At 38.8% G+C, this 24,002-nt stretch overlaps 1 protein-coding gene across 1 annotated transcript in view; it reads right to left on the bottom strand.

The window, feature by feature from the left end:
• The window catches only part of LOC139124735 (26S proteasome non-ATPase regulatory subunit 10-like), a 70,235-nt gene that overhangs the window by 30,523 nt on the left and 15,710 nt on the right, over window positions 1–24,002 (bottom strand). Inside the window, exons 3-4 of the mRNA XM_070690849.1 lie at window positions 21,342–21,440; window positions 13,208–13,306 (exon numbers count right to left, since the gene is read on the bottom strand). Coding sequence (XP_070546950.1) covers window positions 13,208–13,306; window positions 21,342–21,440 — 198 coding nt within the window. The remainder of the gene's footprint in view (window positions 1–13,207; window positions 13,307–21,341; window positions 21,441–24,002) is intronic.

The raw sequence follows: 24,002 nt of genomic DNA, 5'->3' as shown, positions 1-24,002 counted from the left end.
GTATTCTGCGCTCTCGATACATGAATGTTTTTATTTAGATTTTTTAACAGCGACATTTACGAAACTACCGCGATATAGCTCCCGGCCAGATCGTAGGATATGGCTGAGTGTCCAAATATATTTGCATTACATGTATATTTAACTGCGTGGCATGGCTGTGTGAACCGGTTATATCTATATGGGCCTCCAACCATCATACCAACACTTCTACTCCGTTCGATCGTATTTTCATTACATGTGGGAGAAACCACTATTTATTAACCCACAATACCCTAATAACCTATTCAGTATGTTCGTAATATATTTAAAAAAAATGAACGAATTCTGGAAGACTGGTTCTTGAGTAACGTACTATCGAATGCAGTTCCAAATCAAACGCGACACACAGTTATATACAATTATACTCATGGATTCTAGAGAAATGGTCGATGAAATAAACTTTCGATGAATTTTCTTTCTCATATTGAGGTCAAAAAATGAACAAGTAATAAGTGCAAAGTTAAGTCAGCTTACAATTATTATAAACCTTGTGCGCGCCGGCCTGTGACTTTTCGACACGATTGGGCCGCACAAAAATATAGAGCTTTTCCGATAATCCGATATAACCCTACCTTATTTTTTACCTGCCGACCCTGAACATTTTAGAGCTAAATAAACACACAAGTAAAAAAAAGAAAGGAAAAGCCCATAAAATCACGCGTTCGTTACTTGGTATTTGATTTTTGCTTTGACGAAGATGTCTTTTATATTTTTCCTCTTTATACGTATGATACATGTTTTTGGAAATGTTGTGGCCGGTGTTTGACCACCCTGAACCCCTAAGAAATGCATATTTATAAATAAAATATTTTGGAAAACAAAAAACAATTCCTGCCCATCCTATAGCTACCTACCCTAATTTTGAAAACCATGTTATCGGAACAGCACAATTTATTTTTAAGCCTTGGCTATCTGGCTGTGTACAGATGAGGAGTGAAGCAAGGCACTTGCTCTCATATCCTCAAAAGTATTATCTGAAGTTGATCTCTTTGTGAAAGGAATTTTTACATCTCTTTACAGGTGGTTGCAGGGAACTTTTCGGTATATTTTAATTATCCGACAATTAAAGCCCTAAAAGCCATAAGCGTGTTTCCATTTACCTTGGATATTCTTTGAATTCTACTCACTACATGATGTGTACCCTTTGGAAAACTGTAGTACACAGTTGTTTGTGTCGGAATGAGCAAGTGAATTGAACAGTTTTTATATCGTCTTTGATCTCTCGGCATTTTCAAAAAACTTCAAGTTTAAACTGCAAAATCAAGGACTTCGGGTGAATGACATCATGTTTGTCTCTCGGCAGATTATGACATGTAGATGCACATAAGACAATATTTTTCTACTCGTTCATGTGGTGGCCGTTTTATGAGAGCGACAACCGTATATTATTTGTCTAGTTCAAACTTGTACACATAGTCCAAATCAGTGAGTAATAATACTTCTCTACACATCCTTCAGTAAGTAAATGTACATCAACTAAGTTTAGTTTGAAAGTAAACTCGTGAAAATACAGTAAAAAAAATCGTAGATCACAAGCCTTTAAGCCATATGTAACCCTGATGGAGTTCGAGTTCCGACATTCAAATCAAAAGACGGCCCACATACTTTAAACAAACTTCATGCAGTGCTAGTGCAACATGGTCTTATCCCGTATATCAAGGTGCTTGCAAACAATAACATTTTGTCACTCCATTTATTTAACGAATGCCTTAAACGGCAAGTTACAGGACTGTGGACGTACAATAGGGGGATTACTGATGACGCAGCCCGTTCCATACACTGGGTGGGAGCATCGCTTCAACAGTATAATAAATTTGAATAATAATGCTTTCGTGACAAAGAGGGGTCAAAAGGTCGTAAGCTCACAGGGAACACATTCTGAAACATATGCCACAGTCCCGTGGATAGAGGGACTGTGCATATGCGTTCTTCGACAAAAACGAAGAATTTTTTCAATTTATTTTCAACTCAGTCGCTATATATTCATAGACATCATATACAAGATTCAATGACAATGATTGCCTGAAACATGGCAAAATTATGGGATTCTAGGACCAAACACGGCGTGTCCGATCAGCAGCGTGGCTTTTTACATGTTAATGAATTTCAAACGCAATTACAACCATTGGCGCCACCCTGCACAATGACCTGAAGTCGGACATTTAAACATTCTTGGGACACGGTTTAGTTAAAGTTTTGATAACCGGATTAACAATCATGATATTAAACTAGGTTTTACTGCGTAGGCGCCTGTCATAATTTTGATATTAATCAGCTGTATATTGTAAGATATCTATATGAACTTTATTTAATGAAGAAACATTGGGTGGTAAACAGTGCTACCTGTAATCTGCTAACAGTTGTGTCACTGGCCATCCAAATATTCCTAGCGATAAATTCTCCACAGGATTAAAGTGAACAAGTGTTTGCGAAGTCATTGGCAAGTACGGCACTTGACATCGGAATGGAAGGTCACATTTTCAGCAATACAGTTATCAGAAACAAAGCAACTTGACGTTAGAAATTATTGCATTTTATACTTTTAAACCATCGTCGACGTGACAAGTTTTGATACAATCAGGTCCCCTAGACCCTAGTGCCATGCACTCCTCAGGGTAGAGCGGATAAAACTGTTTGCTGCGCCACAATCACTACACGCCCCGTGTTAAGGTGAGATTTGACAACCCCATGAATTGAATCTACTTTTTTACTTTGGTAGATTTAAAGACAATCATGTTTTACCACCTTTACCGACACGACGGATCGAAAACAAATGTGCGCCATCGGCATTGTTGAACTGATACAGCATTGAAATCCTGGCTGAACTCCTTTTCGTCGTTAATTGTAGGAATATCTTGTATGAAATTTACAAACTATAAAAGAAAAGGGGCACTACTGTTAAATTAGGTTCAATTTGATATTTATATTCAGATTAACATGAACATTTAAAACAGATTCCTGGTGGCGTTTGACGACGCAATACTGATCGATGTCACTTCCGCCTTTGTTTACTACATGAAAAAGTCGGTACATCAGTATTTTTACGACAATATTCGTTTTATCTTGAATACTAGCATTTGAATATGAGCACATAGCCCGTTGATCAACAAAATAAGTTACTAAAGTTTGGTCAACATCAAACTATAACCGTTCCGTAAGCTAGTCACCAGGGCATTTAGTTAGAGTACTTGGGTCTCAGCCATTTCCGTTGCGATTACAACTGTCGCCTGTCAACCTATGCCCTACTCAAGTTGCAGCTTTGGTAATGTGAGATGACCTCAACAAGACAAAGATTGAGAGTCCATCTGTACACGCTTGTCAACACGTGTGTATATAAACATGAAGGTAATAACTCCAGACATTTTTTGACGCAGCATCGTGCATGAGGCGAGGCGTTATCATAATCTGCATGGTCGTCCATCCCAAGATTCTACTGCACAGCCCCTCGTTCGCTATGCAGCTCTTTCCTGAACCGTATGATTATGCGCCCTCAACGGTCTTTCTAGCAAGCGAGGCCCACATAGCCAGCCGGACCATAGCGTAGCGAATTTTTACGCGCTTAAAATATCGTGCACGAAATCCACATGGAGAGAAGACTTAGGCACAAAAACAACGACAATGAAGGTATACGGTCAAATAGTGTCCCCTTCCATGTCCCGTGTTCCGTTTCCTTATCAAACAACCTCATTATTGAATTCGCCAAGAGAGGGTAAGCGAACTTTAGATAGGTCGTGTCCGTCCGCCATGAGTTTACGGAATAGACCGATACGGCCAAGTTGAAATTAATAAGTTAAATTTTGTTTGAAGTTAGTTTAAATTCTTGATCAGAACAGAAATCTCATGCAAAAAGAATTGAATAGTAAATTACTTGGGCAAGATTGTACGCTATCCTTACGCCTGTCATCTCCTGTCTGGAGATCGGTGACAGCTAGGGGCACTGTCGCCGTCTCTGTGCATATTGCATTGAACGATACTTACATTTTCACCCACCGGTCATCCTTTATTGGTTAGTTTAGATACACCTCTTTGCATTTCAGCTAGTGTTAACAGTGATACCTGTTAGACCCAACCGTTGGGGCAGGACTCAGCAGTAAATTTCTCATATCGCTCTTGTATGTTAACACTGACAATGTGCCTTGAAAAAGGTATGGGTTGAAATTTGGGAGGGCTGAAGCAGCGTGATGCACATTAAATTCTCCGTCAGCAGCTGTCTAATAGCTGCTATGAAGTGAGAGAGGAAGGCATGGCCTTTGACCTCATTCCCTCAAGTACGCTCATCTTAGACGTCATTAGTTTGTGGCTATACCACTTGTAAAATAGAACCGCGTCGCCATTGCCAAACTTTTGTTGCTAAACGCAGAATGAAAATCAAGAAATGTCCAATACCCCTGCACAGAGAGTAAAGCGTTACGGTATCCATGTATAGGTTCCAATGGAGTGTCGTTTGTACCTCAATGAGTCTCCTAGTAAACAGTGTATTTGACTTCCTCTAATTCCATCGTCACTAAAATAGAGCGTACGACGTATTCATGTGTGCATGTACTGTAGATTATGACGATAACCGACGCGATGCAGTTCCGATCGCCATAAGGGTCAAACTTCTCTACGTCTTAGAAATTTACGAGATTTCGTTTCCGAGTTTTGGAAATTCATCTGATTTTTGTACTTTTTTGCTTCAAATGCAAACGAAGTTTCTAAACACTAATTGGGAAATAATGTAATACAATATAACCTGGGTTATTTTCTGACATGCCAAGATTCCCGGCACAAACGCTGTAGTTCGAAATCATTTCCATATGAAAAGATACTTACTTGAGGTGTGAACTGACTGTCAATTGACGATTGCTCTGCAAATATCACTATTTGCTCTTGAGTTAAGTGTGGTTTCCATACGTATTTACAAATGACAGGAGAAGTTTCAGTCCTTGGACCTCATGCGTGAAATGATAAAGCGACCCCTGACAAGACAATGTGGCGTAGGCCTACGACTTCAATGCCAGGAAATTGGGTACAGAAGGCTTTTTATTAAAAAAAAGGTTTGACTCATTTTAGATTTAGATGGATTCTATTCATAGTTTTGTGCAATAAACCGATGATATATATATATATATATATATATATATATATATATATATATATATATATATATATATATATATATATATATATATATATATATATATATATATCCACCATCCACCGACACCACGGTACGAAGAAAATAAGCTAAGGCTAGCCATCAGCTAGTTTTTGTGCTCAAACCCTTCGTCGCGTACGCCCGTACATTCGTAACATGACATTTCACAGCTCCGTACACAAAACAGGATACTGAGTATGTCAACTCGAAAACACTGCAAATAAAAAATTCTCTCTAAAACTGTGAAAACCACAGGTGTGACTAGCCTTTTTGGCAGCAGAAATTGACAACCTTTAACATTTAACATTTTCATCTACAGTATAGCCTGAAACGTGCATGCCCGAAGTGCCATTGGCGTACAGGTTAGCGTCGGTGACCATAACAGGCTCGTTCGATTGAATTTTATAATCTACACTTATATTCAAGATTTCGGATTCCAGTACGGCTTAAATATGCTACGCTTCCTTACAAAATGTATTTAGTACTAGCTGTAGTAAAATAAAATCTTATATTTTTTTCCTTTCGTAAATATTAAATCAATGGTTCTCGCATTGGTTGAAAGAACTTGAATATGTTCACCAATCATGACGAACGCCGGCTTGTTGGGCGGGACAAATCGTCAGATTAGAAGTCACATCTGGTGGTACATGGTCGGTGCCTACAGCTACGTCAAAGCGTGCACTCTGATTCAGCGGCAGAGGTAATTCCCGCGTAAGAATGGACATGGATCACCTGACGAAATGCATTTCGGCAATACAGTTTGAGTGGTGTGACCGTGTAGCTTGGCGTGATCGCGAATAAAGCCCGTAGACTTAGAACCTTCCGACTTCTGGTTATTTGGTGAGAACAAATGCATGTACAGCCGAAGCAAACATTCATTCATATGAAAGAAGTGATACAATAAAGGAGTTGTACAACAAATTATTCATTAATAGTTTTTATTGAGACTTAAAACGCAAGTGGCTAGTGAAATAGTGACATCGACGAAAAAGATTCAAGGGCAACCAAGGATTTTTCCTAGTTATGCTTAGGATATTCTTTGAAAGAAAGTTGTACCACGTGCAACTGCATAAAGCACTGTGGAAATATCGCCAAGTAAACTTGTCATGCCAAACTGATGGGAAGATGGTCCCTTCCATATCACATTATGCAAGCTCCTAGCCTGAAGCTCTTTTCCCATGATTCAAATAAATGGGCAACTGCCTATACTATTTCTATCTCTTTTTTGTAAAAAATCGCGCGTTATAAATGGCGAAAATAACTTTTCCGGGGTAAATGACCACACAAAAAACTAGCACATAGGTGAAAATCATCCTGGGTAAACTTTCCCTTTAAGGGGACATTATTTGTTTCTTTTCATTTTATTTTTATTTTTTCGATGACAGAAATCCCCGGTCAAATCAATAGGAGACCTAAATTGTGACTATGGACGGCTTCAAGGATACGTAAAACCACCTTCTTGCTCTTAACGGCATGGTTCAATGTTGGTATGGGCGTCCGCGCGATTTGAACCAACCGCCATGATTGAATCCCAGCATATAACCAATATCGCATACGTCCGACAGCCAGAACGCTGAGCGGCCGTCACCTACACACTAAATTTGATTTTGTTTGCGTACCGTCTATTTATTGTCTGTTCTGTGCTGTTTTGTGTCTATGTTTACAACTATTGTCTTACGAATTCTGACCAAGTGTTATTGGATTATGGATTTGTATGGTTGCGATTATTTTACTGAAGTTTGTTCAACATCAAACTATAAACCATTCCACAAACGAGCACAAGAGCACTTAGTTAGATTACTTGTTGGATATGGGATATTGTCCTTGCGTTTACACCTGTCGCATGTCAATCTATGCCCTACTCTAGTTGCAGATTTGGTACTATGAGATTACCTCAAAACGACAAACGATTGAGAGTCTGCCTGTGTACGCTAGTCAAGATGTTTGTATATTATATATATATATATATATATATATATATATATATATATATATATATATATATATATATATATATATATATATATAAGTATAACTACAGATATTTTTGTCGCAGCACGGTGCATGAGGCGAGGGGTTATCAGAACCTGCATGGTCGTACAAACTTAGACTCTTTGCACAGCCATATTCACTTTGCAGCTCTATCTTACACAATATGATGATGCGCCCTCAACGGTCATTCTTGCAAGCGAAGCTCACAGGGCCAGCTGGGCTATAGCGTAGCGAAATTTTGTACGCTTTAATTATCGTGAAACTGTGGAGATAATATCATAATAATTGACCACAAAAGGTCATATCCCTATCGTGTAAATGGTGTTATCTTAGCGGTTTGTCAGGTCGTGATCCTTATCAAACAATCCTTATTATCTGATTTGCCGAGAGAGGATAAGCGGCATTTTGATCGGTTCCCTTCGTATCTATCCGCTGGCATCGACCGATAAAATCTCATGCAAAAAGCCTTGAATAGTAAAATATTTGGACAAAATTGTACGCTATCCTTACGCCTGTCATCTTCGGTCTGCATCTCGGGGACAGCTAGGGGCACTCTAGCCGTCTCTGAGCATATTGCATGAAACTGTTTTTATATTTTCACCCACCGGTAATCCTTTATTGGTTAGTTTACATGCATCTCTTTGCATTTCAGCAAGAACAAGAGGTGAGTTTAGAGCTGTACCGACTGTAACACCATACTGTGCCTGAACAGTTTTTCCCTTGTGACTCTCTTTAGGTCTAGTTGTATTGTCGTGTGGGATTAAGTGATATGATGATAATTGCTTTCGGACACTGTTTTTATTTCAGTGAAAACAATATGCAATTTTTGAATATTGCAAAAGAAGTATTTCTATTTTTGCGCGCGCAGGCGAAACAATATGGATCCTAGCAATTGGGATTTCCCTGTAATTCATACAATTCTTGGCATAGGCAAATGCTAAGCCGGTTATTTAAGCAATAAAGCACACCCAGCGATGGTATGGCACGAGATTTTGACCAGTTCACGACATTTATGCACGTGCGATAGCGAGTGCATATATGAAGTGAACTGGTCAAAATAAAGTGGTATACCATCGCTTGGTGTGATTTACTGCTATTATATCATTACAGTATATTGAAATTCTGGCTCTCAACGTCATAAATGGATTTCTAATCAATTTAGGAAGTTTGTGACATCATTCTACGTGGATATTTGGCTGAACCTGTGCGTTGGTGTTTATCATTCGTGGATTGTCTCGTGTCGCACGTCGGTTGAAGTCACCGACACCCAAGGTGAAGAGCACTCCTGCTGGACACTGAACACTTGAGTTTGTCATTATAGTAGATTTATTTAGTCACATGGTCACGTTTAGGTTAAGGTTAATAGGTTTTTATCACTGTTTTCTTTGTCTAAATAAATTAAAGTCCAATTAGCTGTGGCTTTTAGCATTATTTGTATTAATTTACTTTCAAGCTGAAAACAGGTTTTGAGAATGTACTAATTAACGTGTGTATATATACTCATTATACCCACTGGGACTGCATATGCAGTTTTGAACAAGATAAAGATTACACTGCGATCAAAGGGACATAAGCTGTAACTTGTGGCAAGTTTTTCAGTATTCTGCTTCTGTATATCAACTACCGTGTCTGACCCTAATCCGTTTGTCATGTTGAAATTTCGAGTATTCTTTTTGTCAACACAGCTTGTATGTGTGTAGTGATCATTTTTTATTGTTTACAAATGAATTCTAGTCCGGACTTGAATACAATTTTCAATAATAACAATGTAGGTTGTACTCATATAGGTTGCGTTGATATGCTAAATACTTGGTATTAAATTGCAGTTTAGGGATTCAATGCAGAAAGTGTAGGGAAACAAAAGTTTACAAAAATAGCCAGAAGATGCAGCTTATGGAGCTTTAATGTTTGCCCGAACATTAAATTGCACATCCGTGCAGATTACCAAAAGCCGTGGATAGTGCACATATCTGCACTAATGTCTTCAAATAAACTGCACAGAGTAGTCTAATATAATGCATAGGGGGTGAATGTTTTCAACAGTGACATTGTATGTATGTTAATATAACCAATTTTTGAAAATGGCCGGAAATCAAAGTGGCCGATAAAATTTGAATTCACTTGTCAAATGTTTCAAAAAGAAATTGTTTCCTAATGCAGTAAAATCCCATCTCCTTTCAAAGGGTATGATTGAGAGAAAACCAGGAGAGAATACGAGGATATTTTGAGTTGAACAGCTTTACTTTATTTTGCTGATATTTCGAGCACTTGTTTTGACTAATTTTTGGCCAGTTAAAAATTATGTCTAACTCATAGTCGTAATAGTAAAGATAGTTATCACTCAGGTGATAAATATGGTTCTTCCAATGGTAAAACTCACTGTTTCTACGAAATAGAATGCTCTGCATGGTGCTTACCTATGACCCGTGAACTTCATATGGCAATCAATCAAAACATTCGTCCGTCACGTTAATTTATAGATGCAATACATTTATTTATCAATCATTATACTCAGTAACTCAACAAACAACCAATGGGATGCATCTCGATGCATCACTGAACGTTTTGACTACTTTTGAGAACATGATAAATACTACTTACTATGAAGGTCAACAGCTTCAGAAAATGACAGAATATTTCTGCAGATGTAGTTCCTCTGATAAACCGATGAAAACAGCCAGTCATCGTGTGTCCGCTAGAAAATCGCAAAGACAAGTACTAGTACCTTGATGTTTTAAATCTAATATTGCCAAATTAGTTTTATCGCTGAACAAAATTCGGAACACTGGACGGGCTAGTTTTGGTTTGAAAATACTTCTATGTCTCTCACTGAATGTTTTATGACAGATTGCCATTGAGGTTTTACTCGTGTTTATCGATGTTCTGTATGGTCTTTTGCAGATATTTTATGTGTTTTCTTCTTTTTACTGTACTTGTAATTGTCTGTGTTTGATATGTAAATTTCTATCAGCTGGTTCTCGAAATAAAGTTAAATTAAAAACAAATCACTGCACATATTTTCCCCGTTTTACTTTGGAATACAAGCTTTACAGTTCTATATACAAAACTATTCTATCTCAGTATGTCTTAAGGTCGGACAATGCCGTCTATACGGCAGTACGGTCATATACCTGCTTCAATAGAGAAATAAAACATATACCTGTTTCAATCGAGAAAAATACGAGTTTCAGTATACGAAACATGGTACAACAGTTTACACATTCGAGATGCAGAGATTGGTGATTGTGTTGTCGTATTTTACAAGACAACATGTGCGTAGTGGTCACTGTTGCTATGTATATACAGAAATGTTTGCTTGTTTGTTTCCATCGCATAACTTACCCGACTTATTGGTCTTTTTACACCGGAATTTCGTTCAATGATGCGGCATATATGAACGCTATTATCGGATTATTTGTCATAAAGATAATAAACTGTAGCGATTTAGCGACCATATTTGTGTTAAGTGTATTCATTATGGATTAGATACCAGCTTACATTGTATTTCGCTGTCAAACATCGAAATCCTGAATCTCGACTCCACACGTGCACAGCCTAACGAAATCATATGTTTACACGGAGACGAATTTTTAAAATTACACTCGGTCGGCCTTTTTGATAAACTATATTTTTCCGCCTTATTATTTCAGTCTGATTTAAGTCGAGGAGAGAAAAGTACTTGAAGAGCAAAGATTATATCTTAGAATGACTTTTCCTAAGTAACATAAACATTAAAATCGTTGTTGCTATACAAGACATCAAACGTGCAGCTTAAGAAGCTCAGCTTTGCAAAACTGATAATGTTAACGCCTTTAAACTTATTCCCCTTTTATCTGTCACTCCGCACATCTCAGTACTAAACAAACATGCTGTTCTCTTTATATTACACGTGAAAATATGTCACTAAATCTTCGCGAGGATATTTTGGATTTTGTTCACATGCTACTTTGTCTTTGAAAATGTCAGTATTTCGATTTTGGTAATGATCCAAATGGATTTTGTCGCTTGTGACTTCAGACGTGTACGCTTGTTTGTTGCCGCCATATTTGAGCCGCTACTCGAAAAGTGTTCAGTCATTAAAACTAAAATTGTGCGTTCGTTGAAAATGTTAAAAAACAACGCTGTATGTCCTCAAATTTCTGTCCCAAAAATATCCCTCATGTAATGGACGACGGATCTTTGCTGGATAAACATGGCACATATGTCGTCTGGCCGATAACCTTACCGTCGACAGCCCTGACATCGACCGTTAAGCATCTTCTGGATGATTTCCGTCCGTCGACAGCCACAACACCGACGTTGATAGTACAACGTCTGTGTTAGCATTGGTTTCCAAAAGACTGCAAGTACCCCAGCGCCGGACAAGACTGCTAGACCAACATGTTTCTTGGAGTGCCTTTATTGACTTGGCATAAGGGTAAAGTGTGACCGCCTACCGGCTATGTCCTCGGACTATTGAAGGAACTGTAGATCATGCATCAAACACAAATTGTTTTGTTTTCAAGGCTGCTTAGACTTTGCATGCCGTGTTATTGTACCTCTCTGTACATTCACTCCTCAACTGAGTGAATTACCAAAGACTGAGGGCTGGCTACAGGGGCGTGTGACAATTTATGCTGAATGTAGCAATGACATCAGAACATGATTTTCTTTGATGCTCGATCGGCGTATCTCTGTTCCTTGATATCGAACCAACTTCCTCACCTCTACTACTGCTCTTTATGCATGATTCCGTTGGAATTTGAATGACAAACTATGGCTTGAGAATAACCGATCACTCTTTCCTATCGGCGGGGGGGGGGGGAACTCGGCAACGCAAACGCGTGATTTTCTATTGCGATAACATAACTACGGTTCAAATATTGCAAATTGAGAAATCCAATTTGCCACTTATTACGATAGTGATGCGTAGACTTGCAGAGCACTCGGCAAACAATCAAACGTTATTGATGATTATTTGTCTTCGAGTCGTTTTCAGGAGTGCAGCTTCAAGCATACCTCACCCAAAGCCAGTATTTTCCACTTCGCCATTCCGTCAGTGTCGCAGATACTTATTGGCTGAAACCAAGGCGTATCTTTTTACCAGGTAGCCACTTGGAAATAGGTACTCGCCGAACTTGCAGTCAGGTACGTGTATGAGTAAGGTTCGTCTCCATGACAACAAGCACTCGTGGTATGCCAAGTCTACCGCAAATTTAAGAGGATATGCGTGTAAACTTTGTAGTGTGCTGTGGGTATTCACTACATCTATCGTATTCAACATCGCACAGTACTAATTATAATCAGGAAAATGATTTAAAATCTGCAATATCGTCGGAAGGCACCGCAGGCAAGTGTCAAATTTCAAACTCGAAGCATTTGCCGCAATAAACGACACACCATGCACCCGGTCTCTCCACTGACTCTGTCCTATTAGGATAAACTTTCCATTGTTTTGGCTGGGAGTATTCAGTCCCTTTGTGTTTATCTACTACTCGAGTTGGTTTACCTTCTGGCATTTTTTGTTTTGATTTCTTGGCTGCAGAGAGTGCACATATAATTGTATCAATTTAACCCGGCATATAGCTGACTTTATAGTATTGATCACCCCACTCATGATGTCTGCGCTGCAGAGAGTGCACATATAATGGTATCAATTTAACCTAGCGTATAGCTGACTTTATAGTATTGATCACCCCACTCATCTCTACGTTTGGGGGCGCACTCCCTGACACACCAATAACTCACATCCTCACTGAGATTGTTACTGACAGGATTCGGCATAATGCTCCTACTTACCTTAATTTATCTTTGACAACAATGCAAATGCCGACAAGTCAATGTTTTACATCTACTTTATATGTGCTTTAATTCATATCTTTAGAATTATTTTAATAGATCCCTGGCGATCGTAAGCTTTATTTAAGCGCCGAGTTAATTAATGCATTTAACGTTTTAAATAAATTCGATATCACCTCACCGTGGTATAATTGTATAATTCTGAATGAGCTGCTGGACACGCTGTGACATTTTCTTTGTAAACTAATGGAGATTACTTACAAAATCCTGTGCAACGATAGCTGCTTTAGATTGCAATAGTAATCTTGTAGTGGCTTCGTGACCATTGTCCGCTGCATAATGTAAAGGTGTCCTTTTAATCTGTCCATAAATATAAAACATATAATTAGCGTTACGATGCATACATTTGGAAAAGGAGAAAGTAACATCTGCATTTTCATACATTGTAACATGAACATCATAGTAATGGTTCCGGAAGTGGTTACGCTTCGTTCCAAAATTTGTTGGGGAAAGGTTTTTCCCGTTTAGGCATTTTAAAAAAACATTCTTTGTTTGCCTCCGCGTGCTGGTAGAGTTTCAGTTTAAAAATAAAGAAAACAAACACAACATTAACATTTTTTATCAAACATAAAATGTTTCCAAATAAACCAAATAAAAATGAGCTTATATAAATACACTTGTATGTTTTTTTTCTGTGTTTGTTTTTCTCCTTTGCTTGCAGATTGGTTTTTCAAAAAAATTTGCTTTGAATGGATAGTTTATTGTCTCCATTTATGTGATCTTGTGAGGTAATCTTGAAGGTTGTGAAAATAAATTGATGAAAGATAACTTCGTACGTAGCATCATATCTAGATCCTAATTGTTGCGATAAAAATGACATGAACAATTTCAGGAATACTTGGTCAAAAATAAAAAATGTTATTTGGAAGTGTTATCTTAGTGTCATTTTTCTCATGCATTTTGGTAGTGGTAACGTATTGAAAATATTGTATGTTTCCCTACAGAATACGAAGTGGAACGATATGACGGGTGCTTTTAGTCATTGTCTCGAGTACGTGCAAAAGATATGTTTCATTTAATATGTTATTATACAAAGTACCGTAACAAACTAACTTAAAAACACAAACATTAACACAAACGAAAGTGGAACTATAAAATATTATCATCAACACATCCAACGCTATTGTCTATTTTAGAAGTATGACATTAACTTTCATCAGAGAAATTCAAAGCAAAGCTTTTCCATTGACAGAATATTGAGAAACACACACAACGTGACCTGTTACTCTTTCAACTGGAATATATTTTAACATGGCTGAACCCCATGGTGAGACAATGCGAGCGAACTGTTTTAAGGGTACTTGCACTCTGGTTTGCTTAAGTTTGCCGCGGCCGTCCTCGCACGAGGGCTTAGCAAGTGTGGCACGGCCGAAGAATCAATACAGTGCAACTGCGAGTGCAAATGCTACGAGTACAGAGCGCTTACTTTGTCTCGCCATTCGGTTCCCATATTACTACATACGTCACGATGAAAAACATACAAACATGAATACTGTACTGGGTCAACGCGTTTTCTTGTCTGAAGTGTGTCGGAATGGCATGTATCAAGTTTGTATTTTTGTAGTCTGGTTTAGTGTATGATAATGTCATTGAATTCTCATTGGCGTATTGCGGTCAGATTTGTTTTCAATGTATATATTTTCGCTTTGCTGTCTTGACAATGGTTGCAAGTTTTTAAAAAAAAATTCCCGACAATGTTGCTATTCATACATTTTACATTCATTGTTTACCCTGTGGTCACGCAGGTTAATACAGGTCAGATGTCTGGCATGAGAAAACGCCATCATTTCAAAAACACATAAAATTACTCATTGTTCATTACATAGACCCTGGAGCTTTAGGGTCTATGGTTCATCTAATCTTGGGTTTCGTAGCACCGTGACGCTATTGTCAACTAAAATTTACTGTAGCATAAGCTTTCAAGGACGTACAGTCTCCATCATATCCAAGGGTGGAATGAACAATTACAGCAGAAAACCGCAGAAAATTATGAGTGAAAGATGTGCACGAGGCTATGCTTCAGCAACAAGTAGTTGATCGTAGCGTCGACCAAAGCCCAGATTGTATATTGTAAATCAACACGACTACATTGTCTTTTGTCATTGTAAATAGGGATATCTATCTGTCACGAAGAAAACGGAAGCATGTTGATTTGAGTATAGAGATTAATTTTTAATTTTTTATAACTTTTTCGTTCAATATTTTTTTTTGAATTATCATAAAGAATAACTTTAATATCCCTATTTTTACTAATTAAGTATAGGTACTGCAATGGTATTTTGGTAGCGCCCAGGTAATTAAAGACATGTCATATTTACAAAACCAGGTTGGGACTCAGGTTATATTACGGAAACATCTATTTCGCCTTTCAAATTCAATCTAAACATACAAATAGTAGTAAAAATGCAACCTTGGAAGCGTTTTTGACAGCAGTGGGATTACGTCGTTGAGGGCGCACATCAGTATGAGACCAGAGGGAATTCCGCTCGACTGCAAATAGGAGCTGTGACGAGAACCAGTCCAGGTCATGGGTAAATACAGCATAGTAGGATTGTCCGACCAGTGAACCTCAGTCTCCAATGTCATGAATAATAAGTCATGTAAATTTAGGCTTGTAGATTGCAGCGAGTTCGGATCACTTCAGCTACATTCCATCCAGGGCAAATTTTAGCACTCGGCAATTTTTAGATTTGCGCACATCACGACTCGGTACGGTCGAGATGGCGACTGACAAAAGTGATTAGTACATCGAAAATTACTTCTTTGGATTGCTTCCCTTTTCAAGTTAGGTTTCTATAAATCAGGATTTGACCCTAGTATATTTACAGTAACTTATTTTTCACCTAATATAGCATCACATATTCGTGACCAAATTTTAATTTAACTTTACAAACTGTAGTGCGGAGAGTTTGTAACCTTTGCAACGATAGGTCAACTGTTCTTGTCGGTTATTGGAGCACAGGTGGAGCACGATTTTTTCTGTCTTCATGCATTTCCGGGTACGATTGACCAATCACAAAACTAAGTGGATGTGCATTTTGTTCGGGCTCGCTTTTCATTTGTGCCGTACTAGGTTCTTGATTCTCGCTCACTGTAGCCCGAGTCACAGGCGCTTGCCATCACGCTATCATGGATGTCCGGTTTAGTATATTCATTTCAAATACATGTATATGTCTACTAGATTCGACACCTGTGACAGCGAGATGACAAGCGCCCGTACCACGGCCTACATATAAAAATTAGCTTACGCTAAGTAAATACAATGACGCATAGCCGCACCGGACATACCCAACGTTTCAACTGAATTTTGCCTGGTAGCGGTAGATATCGTAGACTCTACAACTCCACAACTAATTATGTAGTTTGTTTTACTAAAAGTGACTGATTCAAATGGATTAAATGTGTGACATTAGTTTTGAGCGACATCGAAATCATCTTGTCGGTGGGCTCGATCAATAAAAAAGAAATAGCGCGTCGGATCAATTCGCCGAAAAATTGTCGAAAAGCAGGAAAAAGAAAAATGTCCAATAACTCACTGTCAAACATAGTCGAGAGGGAAAAAAGAAGAAAACTTTATCCATGAAGAAATCCTTACAATTTCAGAGTTGCGGTTACGCAAAAAAGTGCGTATTATACGCAGAAGAAATTTTACTCACGCATTTTTCTGATGGCAATGCGTTTGACTACGCAAAATACTGACGCCAATAATCAGCGCTATTTTGATGACGAAACGGCATTTTGTCCATGGTCCCTCCAACCAAGATTGCACCAGAGCTAATAATATGCAGAGAACAGTGTGAAATTGCAACACGCTGAGCGATTTTTGCTTTGTGAGATTACGACCCGTCAACAACTGACTACTCACGTGGGTGTTGCCTGAAATTGTAACATTTTGAGCAAATCAATTCGAGCGATTTTCACATGTATTTTCCTCCGGGCAAACAACAACACTTATCATATCACTGAAACAACAGCGTGCATGCTGAGAGGCAGCTCAGCTACCTGTAACTGTTGCCACCATAGGTCATAGATCATGTCAAAGCTATCCTCGTTGCTATCTTTTAACTTTAGTGCTTCGAGCAAAAAAATATGGGAAGCATCGCAAGATGAATCTTGTACAAGTTCAAGCACTAAAAGGGCTGACATGCCAGCCACGACTACTTCAGAGTCTACCACGTGCACCGCTACCGTGTCCTCAGTGACATCAAGTTCAACGTTGACAGCAGTGAAGCGGAAGCACAAGCAACCCGGCACGGGAGAAAGTCACACTGAGTTTCAAAGCAGTTGGAGCATCGAGTATCCTTGGCTTCGCTCACAAGTTCAGGTTATCGAAAATGACAAAAAAACGAATTTTGCTCTTCTGTATGCTTTGTGAGAAAGCAAATAAGAGGAACGCGTTTACTCGTGGGTCTCAAGACTCACAAAAATCGGTGATAAAGCGTCATATGAAGACCGATGATCATCGTGATGCTGCTGTGGCGCGATCATCGCAGGATTTAATGCGTGATTTTTTCTAGTAAAGGGCTTTCCGAAACTAAGGAAAAACAGCGAGCAGTCCTTCGTACGGTCTATTACATGGCTAAGGGAACGAGCACAATTAACGGCAGGGGGCGGGGCTGGAAGAGAAAATATGTGATGCATATATTTTTTACAGCCCCCATTAACACCAGCAAAATTTTAGTGGCCCACCATCACCGGCAACAATTTTTTGTGCCTCCCCCCTCCCCCCAAAAAGAAAGATTACATAGGTACAAAGTTTTACACACATACATATATATATAATCCTTAAAACTTTTATTATTTGCTTTAGTGAAAACAACATTCTTGCATTCTTGAAATAAATAATAAACAAATAAATATATAAAACAAAAAAACACATGTTCAAGCTTTACTACTTGTAACACCTACAGCTTCTTTTCAGTATTGTGATTTGTTTCTTGTGTGTCCACTACATATTCTAGTTCTTCCTATATCATGATGAAAAAACCAGTTTCAACCTAGCCTCTGTATCATTACCAACCATTATTATTGTTGACAAATGAAGTCAATTTTCAATAATAATATTGCTCATTTTACACATAACAACTGCATTGTGAGGTTTAAGACTTGGTATTTCATCATGCTACAAGAAGTTTAACAAGGAACTCCAGCTTCAACAAGGAACACAAATGCTGAAAAATATCTTCTGTCTGTCATGGTGTAAAAAAATTGGTGGCCTACCCCTTACCTTCCCTGCTATTTTCATGGCCCACCCCAAAACACTCATTTTTTTAGTCCCCCCCCCCCCCCGCCGTTAATTGTGCTCGGTCCCCAAAAGGGAGATACCAGACCGAAAATTCGTGTCGTTGATTGAACTGCAACGTGAAAACGGATGCGAATACTTGAAAACAGAGACTTACACGCACCACGACAGTGTTAAAGCCATGCAGAGAGCATTAGCTGACACAGTACGAGAAGAAATTTCTCAGAAAATATCCGATTCGTCGTTTGTTGGCATACTAAGTGACGAAACAGTCAATGTCACCATTCATAAGAAGCTGATCATGTTTCTGAAAATCGTTGATTATGGAAAACCACGTACAAAATTTATTGGGAACAACACTGTTGTAAAGGGTCAGCCCAAACAGTAGCTGACAAAATTTTATCAGTAATCGGTGATCATGTGAATTGAATCTCGGCTCAGATCGGGCTCCCGTCATGACGGGTAGACATAACAGTGTCGGCGTACGATTGAAACATCAGAACGTATATCTTACCCGTGTCCATTGTGCCGCACACCGGCTGACACTTGCAGCAGCCAATGCCAGTCGCGGTGTCAAGAAAGTTACGGAGTATAAAAAAGACCGTGAGTAACATTTTCAACTTTTCAAGTATTCTGCCACAAGATATTATATATTACGAGACCTAAATAAAATTCTCGAAAGCGAAGATGTCCTGAGTTTAAAAGAGCCTTGCTCAGTGCGATGGCTGTCTTTCGGTCGAGCCGTCAAAGGAATTTACGACAACTGGCCAGCGCTTGTCATGGAATTCGACGAAGAAGCAGCACAACGTGACAACGCAGTTGCTGGCGGTCTCTTAAAGCAGATCAAACAATACTCGTTCCTGGCCATCAAGCATTTGCTGATGGACGTACTGCCAATCATGGACCGTTGCAATCTTGTATTCCAACGAGAAGATGTCAACTTGGCTACTATCGAACCAATGGTCCAATCAACTATCGCGTCTCTACAGCTATTATTAGAACCAGACAGTCTAGGCGAACATGAGAGCAAGCTGACGAGGGAAATTGAAAGTAATATATAGGCCTATCATGGTCATTCTCTAACTCACGTAGCTGCCAATCATATCGAAGGTTATGCAAATGTCAGGCGTGACTTCATAACGTATCTCATCGAACGACTGCGAGCACGATTTCCCAGTGAATGTACTGATTTACTAACGTGCCTTGATAAAGTTCTAAATGCAAGCAAATATCCATATCTTGATGTTGAGATCCGTGATTATGGCACAGAGTCTCTGGCGATACTGATTGCCCATTTTGGTGCTAATCGCGTTGAAGATGGCATGCCAATGGTCGCCCCGATACATGGGCCCGATTTGCAAGCAGGGTTTACGCAAATAAAACTGACTTTGCGTGCCAATGGACGACCCGATTTCAGTGAATCTTGTCGTTTTCTGATAAACGAATACGGAGAGCTGTTTCCAATGTTCCGATTGTTAGCCTGCATCTCTGGTGATTCCGGTTTCGTCCGTGCCCTCTGAACGGGGAATCAGTTGCCAAAACCGCGTACTCACAGCACAACGTAATCGACTAGGTAACGATCATGCAGGTGATCTGATACTCCTTACAATGGCAGGACCACTAGTTGCAGAATTTCCTATTGACCGAACAAGGAATCTTTGCTTCGCGTGCTAACAGAAATTCCATTAAATTCTAGAGGCACATTTTTATGATTACCGGTATGAATTCTTACCACTGTTACAGTGTTAGCTACAGCATGAGCGAGAGACGCTTACCTCTATGGTCACAGTGCCTCAGAATACCACGTTGCACACTGTGATTTTGATCAGTTTCGTATTTTTATTTTTAATTCAATTCAAATTTGTTTCTCTGTTCAGTATGAACACCGGTAAATTAACATATCATGTTACTATTAAAAATATCCTCGTTATCGTAAACATTTATTACAAGTGTCAAAAAATTAATTACAAATTTTGCTCACGGTTGAATACGGAAGTGGCCATTACGCATTAAGGTGACGACGATACGCATTTTTGCTAAGCCTCTGCGTACGTGAAACGCATTGCCAGAATTTCGACCGCGAACACTGAATTTTCCTACGAGAGAACGTCGCAGATCGGCCATCAGGCTAACTCATCTCCGGGTTCCCAACAGTCGCGCTCGATCGATGGATTTGTCAGGTCCGATCGTGACCTCAGGATAAAAATCAACAAATGCACGCCCAGTTGAGGAAGCGATTCAATGCGTACACACATAAGTTTTAACCCTTGTTACATAACTATACGGTACGCGATTGGTTCTTTTGTACTATGCTGTATTGAGACATAAACCAGGCTGATGTGCTGCATGGGTGCGTTCATCAGTGAGGCCTAACAGCCGACAATAATACCATGAAGTAGTGTCAGACAGAAGTATTTGAAAGCGGCAATACCTTTACACGAAAATCGATTAACCAATGTATTGTTAATATAAAGAGCAATTCAAGCCATAGGCAGTAAATAATCCGCTATCAAACATTCCAAATTTGGATTTTTCAAACCCCCCCTCTCTCTCTCTCTCTCTCTCTCTCTCTCTCTCTCTCTCTCTCTCTCTCTCTCTCTCTCTCTCTCTCTCTCTCTCTCTCTCTCTCTCTCTCTCTCTCTCTCTCTCTCTCTCTCTCTCCCTCTCATATCATGCCGTCCATGAAGATAAGCGTTGAAGATACCCGACACTTAAATATTTTAAGGAATATTTTTTCGAAACGAAAGATATGGTTGTAGAATAAATGAATTAAATTGCTAACCAACCGATAGGACCAAATACAAATTTGAAAATAATGATGTACTATTATCGGTCATCGTGCAAAATGATTAATAATTGAATAAATCGACGCGGTGGATCACTCTCTTTGCGAACAGACGTCGGCCATCTTAGCATAATTTGCTCTGTTACATTTTAAGTATTGCAGCGGGATTGTGTGACCAGGACACAATAAAATGTCACAGCATTATACGATTTAGTGACTGTAAGGTTTAAGTAGAAGAGAGATACGTGAAATTGTTCAAGCATTATGATTCCGATATCAACATCGGCAACCAAGTTACATTTACTTACGTTATTTTTAGCATTGACATCTGCACCATGTTTAATCAGCACTTCAGCGACGTCTGCATGACCTTCTCTAGAAGCCACATGCAATGCTGTGGAATTGCTCTACAAAAATGTAAACAATGTTAAAATTGCAATTCACCAATAAGAACTAAATCATGTCGGCATGGTAACAGGTATAAACTGACAGAAATAGTGAAATTAAAAGTCACAGTAAGCAAGAAGTATGCTTTCATTGTGATGGGAAATTAACAAAACACACAGCTTGCATACTGATATTTAAAGTGACAAATCAAATAAGAAATAAAAACTAGAAACGTCAGTAATTGATTCATAGTTGTCATTTTACAAAAAAAATACGAACAAAACAAAACAATGAGCTTTGGATGGTCCATAATGACGACGCAATTTAAAGTTGTTATTGAGTACATTGGTCATATATGTATTAATATCTATACTTTGTAAGCCTTAGGTTGGTATGTATCGAAAAAGTCGCTTAATCATTGTTTATTGTGTCTGTTTGTCCGTGTATCTGTTATAATCGGTCGGCATGTTCAATATCTTTGAAACTAGTTGTTCGTCTATGCTTGAGAATTTTATCGTCCGTAACATGGTACTGCGGGTCCAACGAGGTCGATAACATTCGTTTACTACGTCTGTGTAATAGGCTAGAAATTCCTCTAAGGTTGTGAGAGGTGGTATGGTAGCTCTTTCCTTGGACAAATACCTTTTCGCGTACCCATCAATTAAAGTTACAATTAATTAAGAGATTAAAGAGTTTTAAATTTATACCGTTTATCTAATTCATTGACTCATTACAGCTTTTGTTCTGCCTACATACAAGCCTGTCGTCTCCATTGTTAAGTGTTTTTGATACCAGCGCTCGGAATAATACATAGGAGGGGAATTCCGTGTTTCAAAGAAAGTCATTCATTGAGAACTGACAATGGCGAAGAAACGACACTGATTGTACAAAAGAGTCTCATAGCTTTGTTGTATACCTTGACGGTATTTGTTTACATCATTTTTAGAAAGTCTTCTCGTTACGTATGTGTCAGTTTTTCAAGTTGTTTATTAATCTCATTGGTCAAATACAAAAAATGACCCGCATAACATCCTAACATAATAGTATTGCTAACTCATATGAATCAAATAGAAGGGGAAACAGTACAGCTGTTACTAAGATACTTTACCCGACTTTAGTTTTTACTCAAAGACTTTTTCATCGGGACGATAATTGAATCAATATTTTAATGGACACACTTGCATAATTTGCCTAACACTTCACATTTATCAAACGTATATAAATATACAATTATAACTTGTATTGTGGAGGAAGTGTTAAAAGTTTGCCTGATAGACTGCCATGTACTATTATTATGTAATAATATACTATTGCTGCGGAGTATTCGACAGTCCTTTCAAACGCCTCGCTCGTGGAAGGATCGCCGCCGAATACACAGCAGCACTCGTGGAAATACCGCTAGCACGGCGCGCTTGCACTCACAGGTAAATGGATTCTGTTATTATTACATTTGTTCTATCTTTTATTTGCATCATCAATCGAAGGAATCGTCGATTAGTAGTGCGTACTACTTGTGTGTCAAAGCTTCAGCTCGACCCTGCGGAGTTATATAATATTGACATCACTGTAATGAGGCATCGAATCAGCTTTCACTTTTCATTGGTCAACGCCGCCACACCCTCTATTTTGATTGGTTAAACTATTGTTTACTTATTTATCACGGATGATGTCGGGGGAACGTCGGGGAGCTCGAACTCTGCTTGCGATCGCTCACACATACGTAGCAACATGCTAAAGATAGTTAAACGAAGAGAACCTTGTCAGTGGAACGCCTTCAATTTTTTCACATTTTGAGCTTGAAATTCTTCTAAATGATCGATACAAATAACAGTTCAAAGATTTTTACGGGAATTTTAAGAGTAAGATACGGCAAACGTAACTTGTCGAACGATCAAATTTCAGTGTTCACCGTGGCACACAAGAGCTCACTGTTATCAATAGCGTGTAGGACACACAAGCACAGAGTAAACTGCACGCAAAAATGACATTCTAAATATTCTTAAGGATTGTAAACAGGGAATGTCCGGTGAGAGATTGACTGACAAAAACGTCTCTGAAAATGTTAACTGTTTAACTGGCTCGCTGCGCCCACGGTTACGTGTGTTTCGATGCATGATGGCGGCCGTGTATCGAACTACAGGTAACAGTGGCTGTGCCGACGTCGCCTGTTGTCAATGTTTTGCTTTGCTGACGACAAACTGCTCTTCTAGATTATAAAAATCATCCTCACACTACGATTATTACATGCAATTTTCTTTATCGTAGTTTCTTATCGGTAAAGATATCTTTTTACGATAACTAGCATAGAACCAAGTTGTAATGAAATCTTGAGGACGACAAATTTTGTGTGTACAAACAAAAATTGTTCCGGGTCAAAATTGGTGAATACTCATTAACATAGAAAAATGGCATAATTCTATAGATATTGCACCGCTAGTGCATATACCGGTTGTACGCGCGCGCTTCGTGCAAGTAAATTATGTAATAATATAGATCACATCTTACCCTTTTATAGTTGCGCCAAAAAGGTCACCTCCCCGAAAGGCATGTGTAAAATTTTATAACTCTTCAAAATGCTTGCG

Source organism: Ptychodera flava, assembly GCF_041260155.1.
Source record: "Ptychodera flava strain L36383 chromosome 23 unlocalized genomic scaffold, AS_Pfla_20210202 Scaffold_24__1_contigs__length_23054250_pilon, whole genome shotgun sequence".
In the NCBI taxonomy this organism is placed as follows: Eukaryota; Metazoa; Hemichordata; class Enteropneusta; family Ptychoderidae; genus Ptychodera; species Ptychodera flava.
This window is presented reverse-complemented; position numbering and strand designations above follow the sequence as displayed.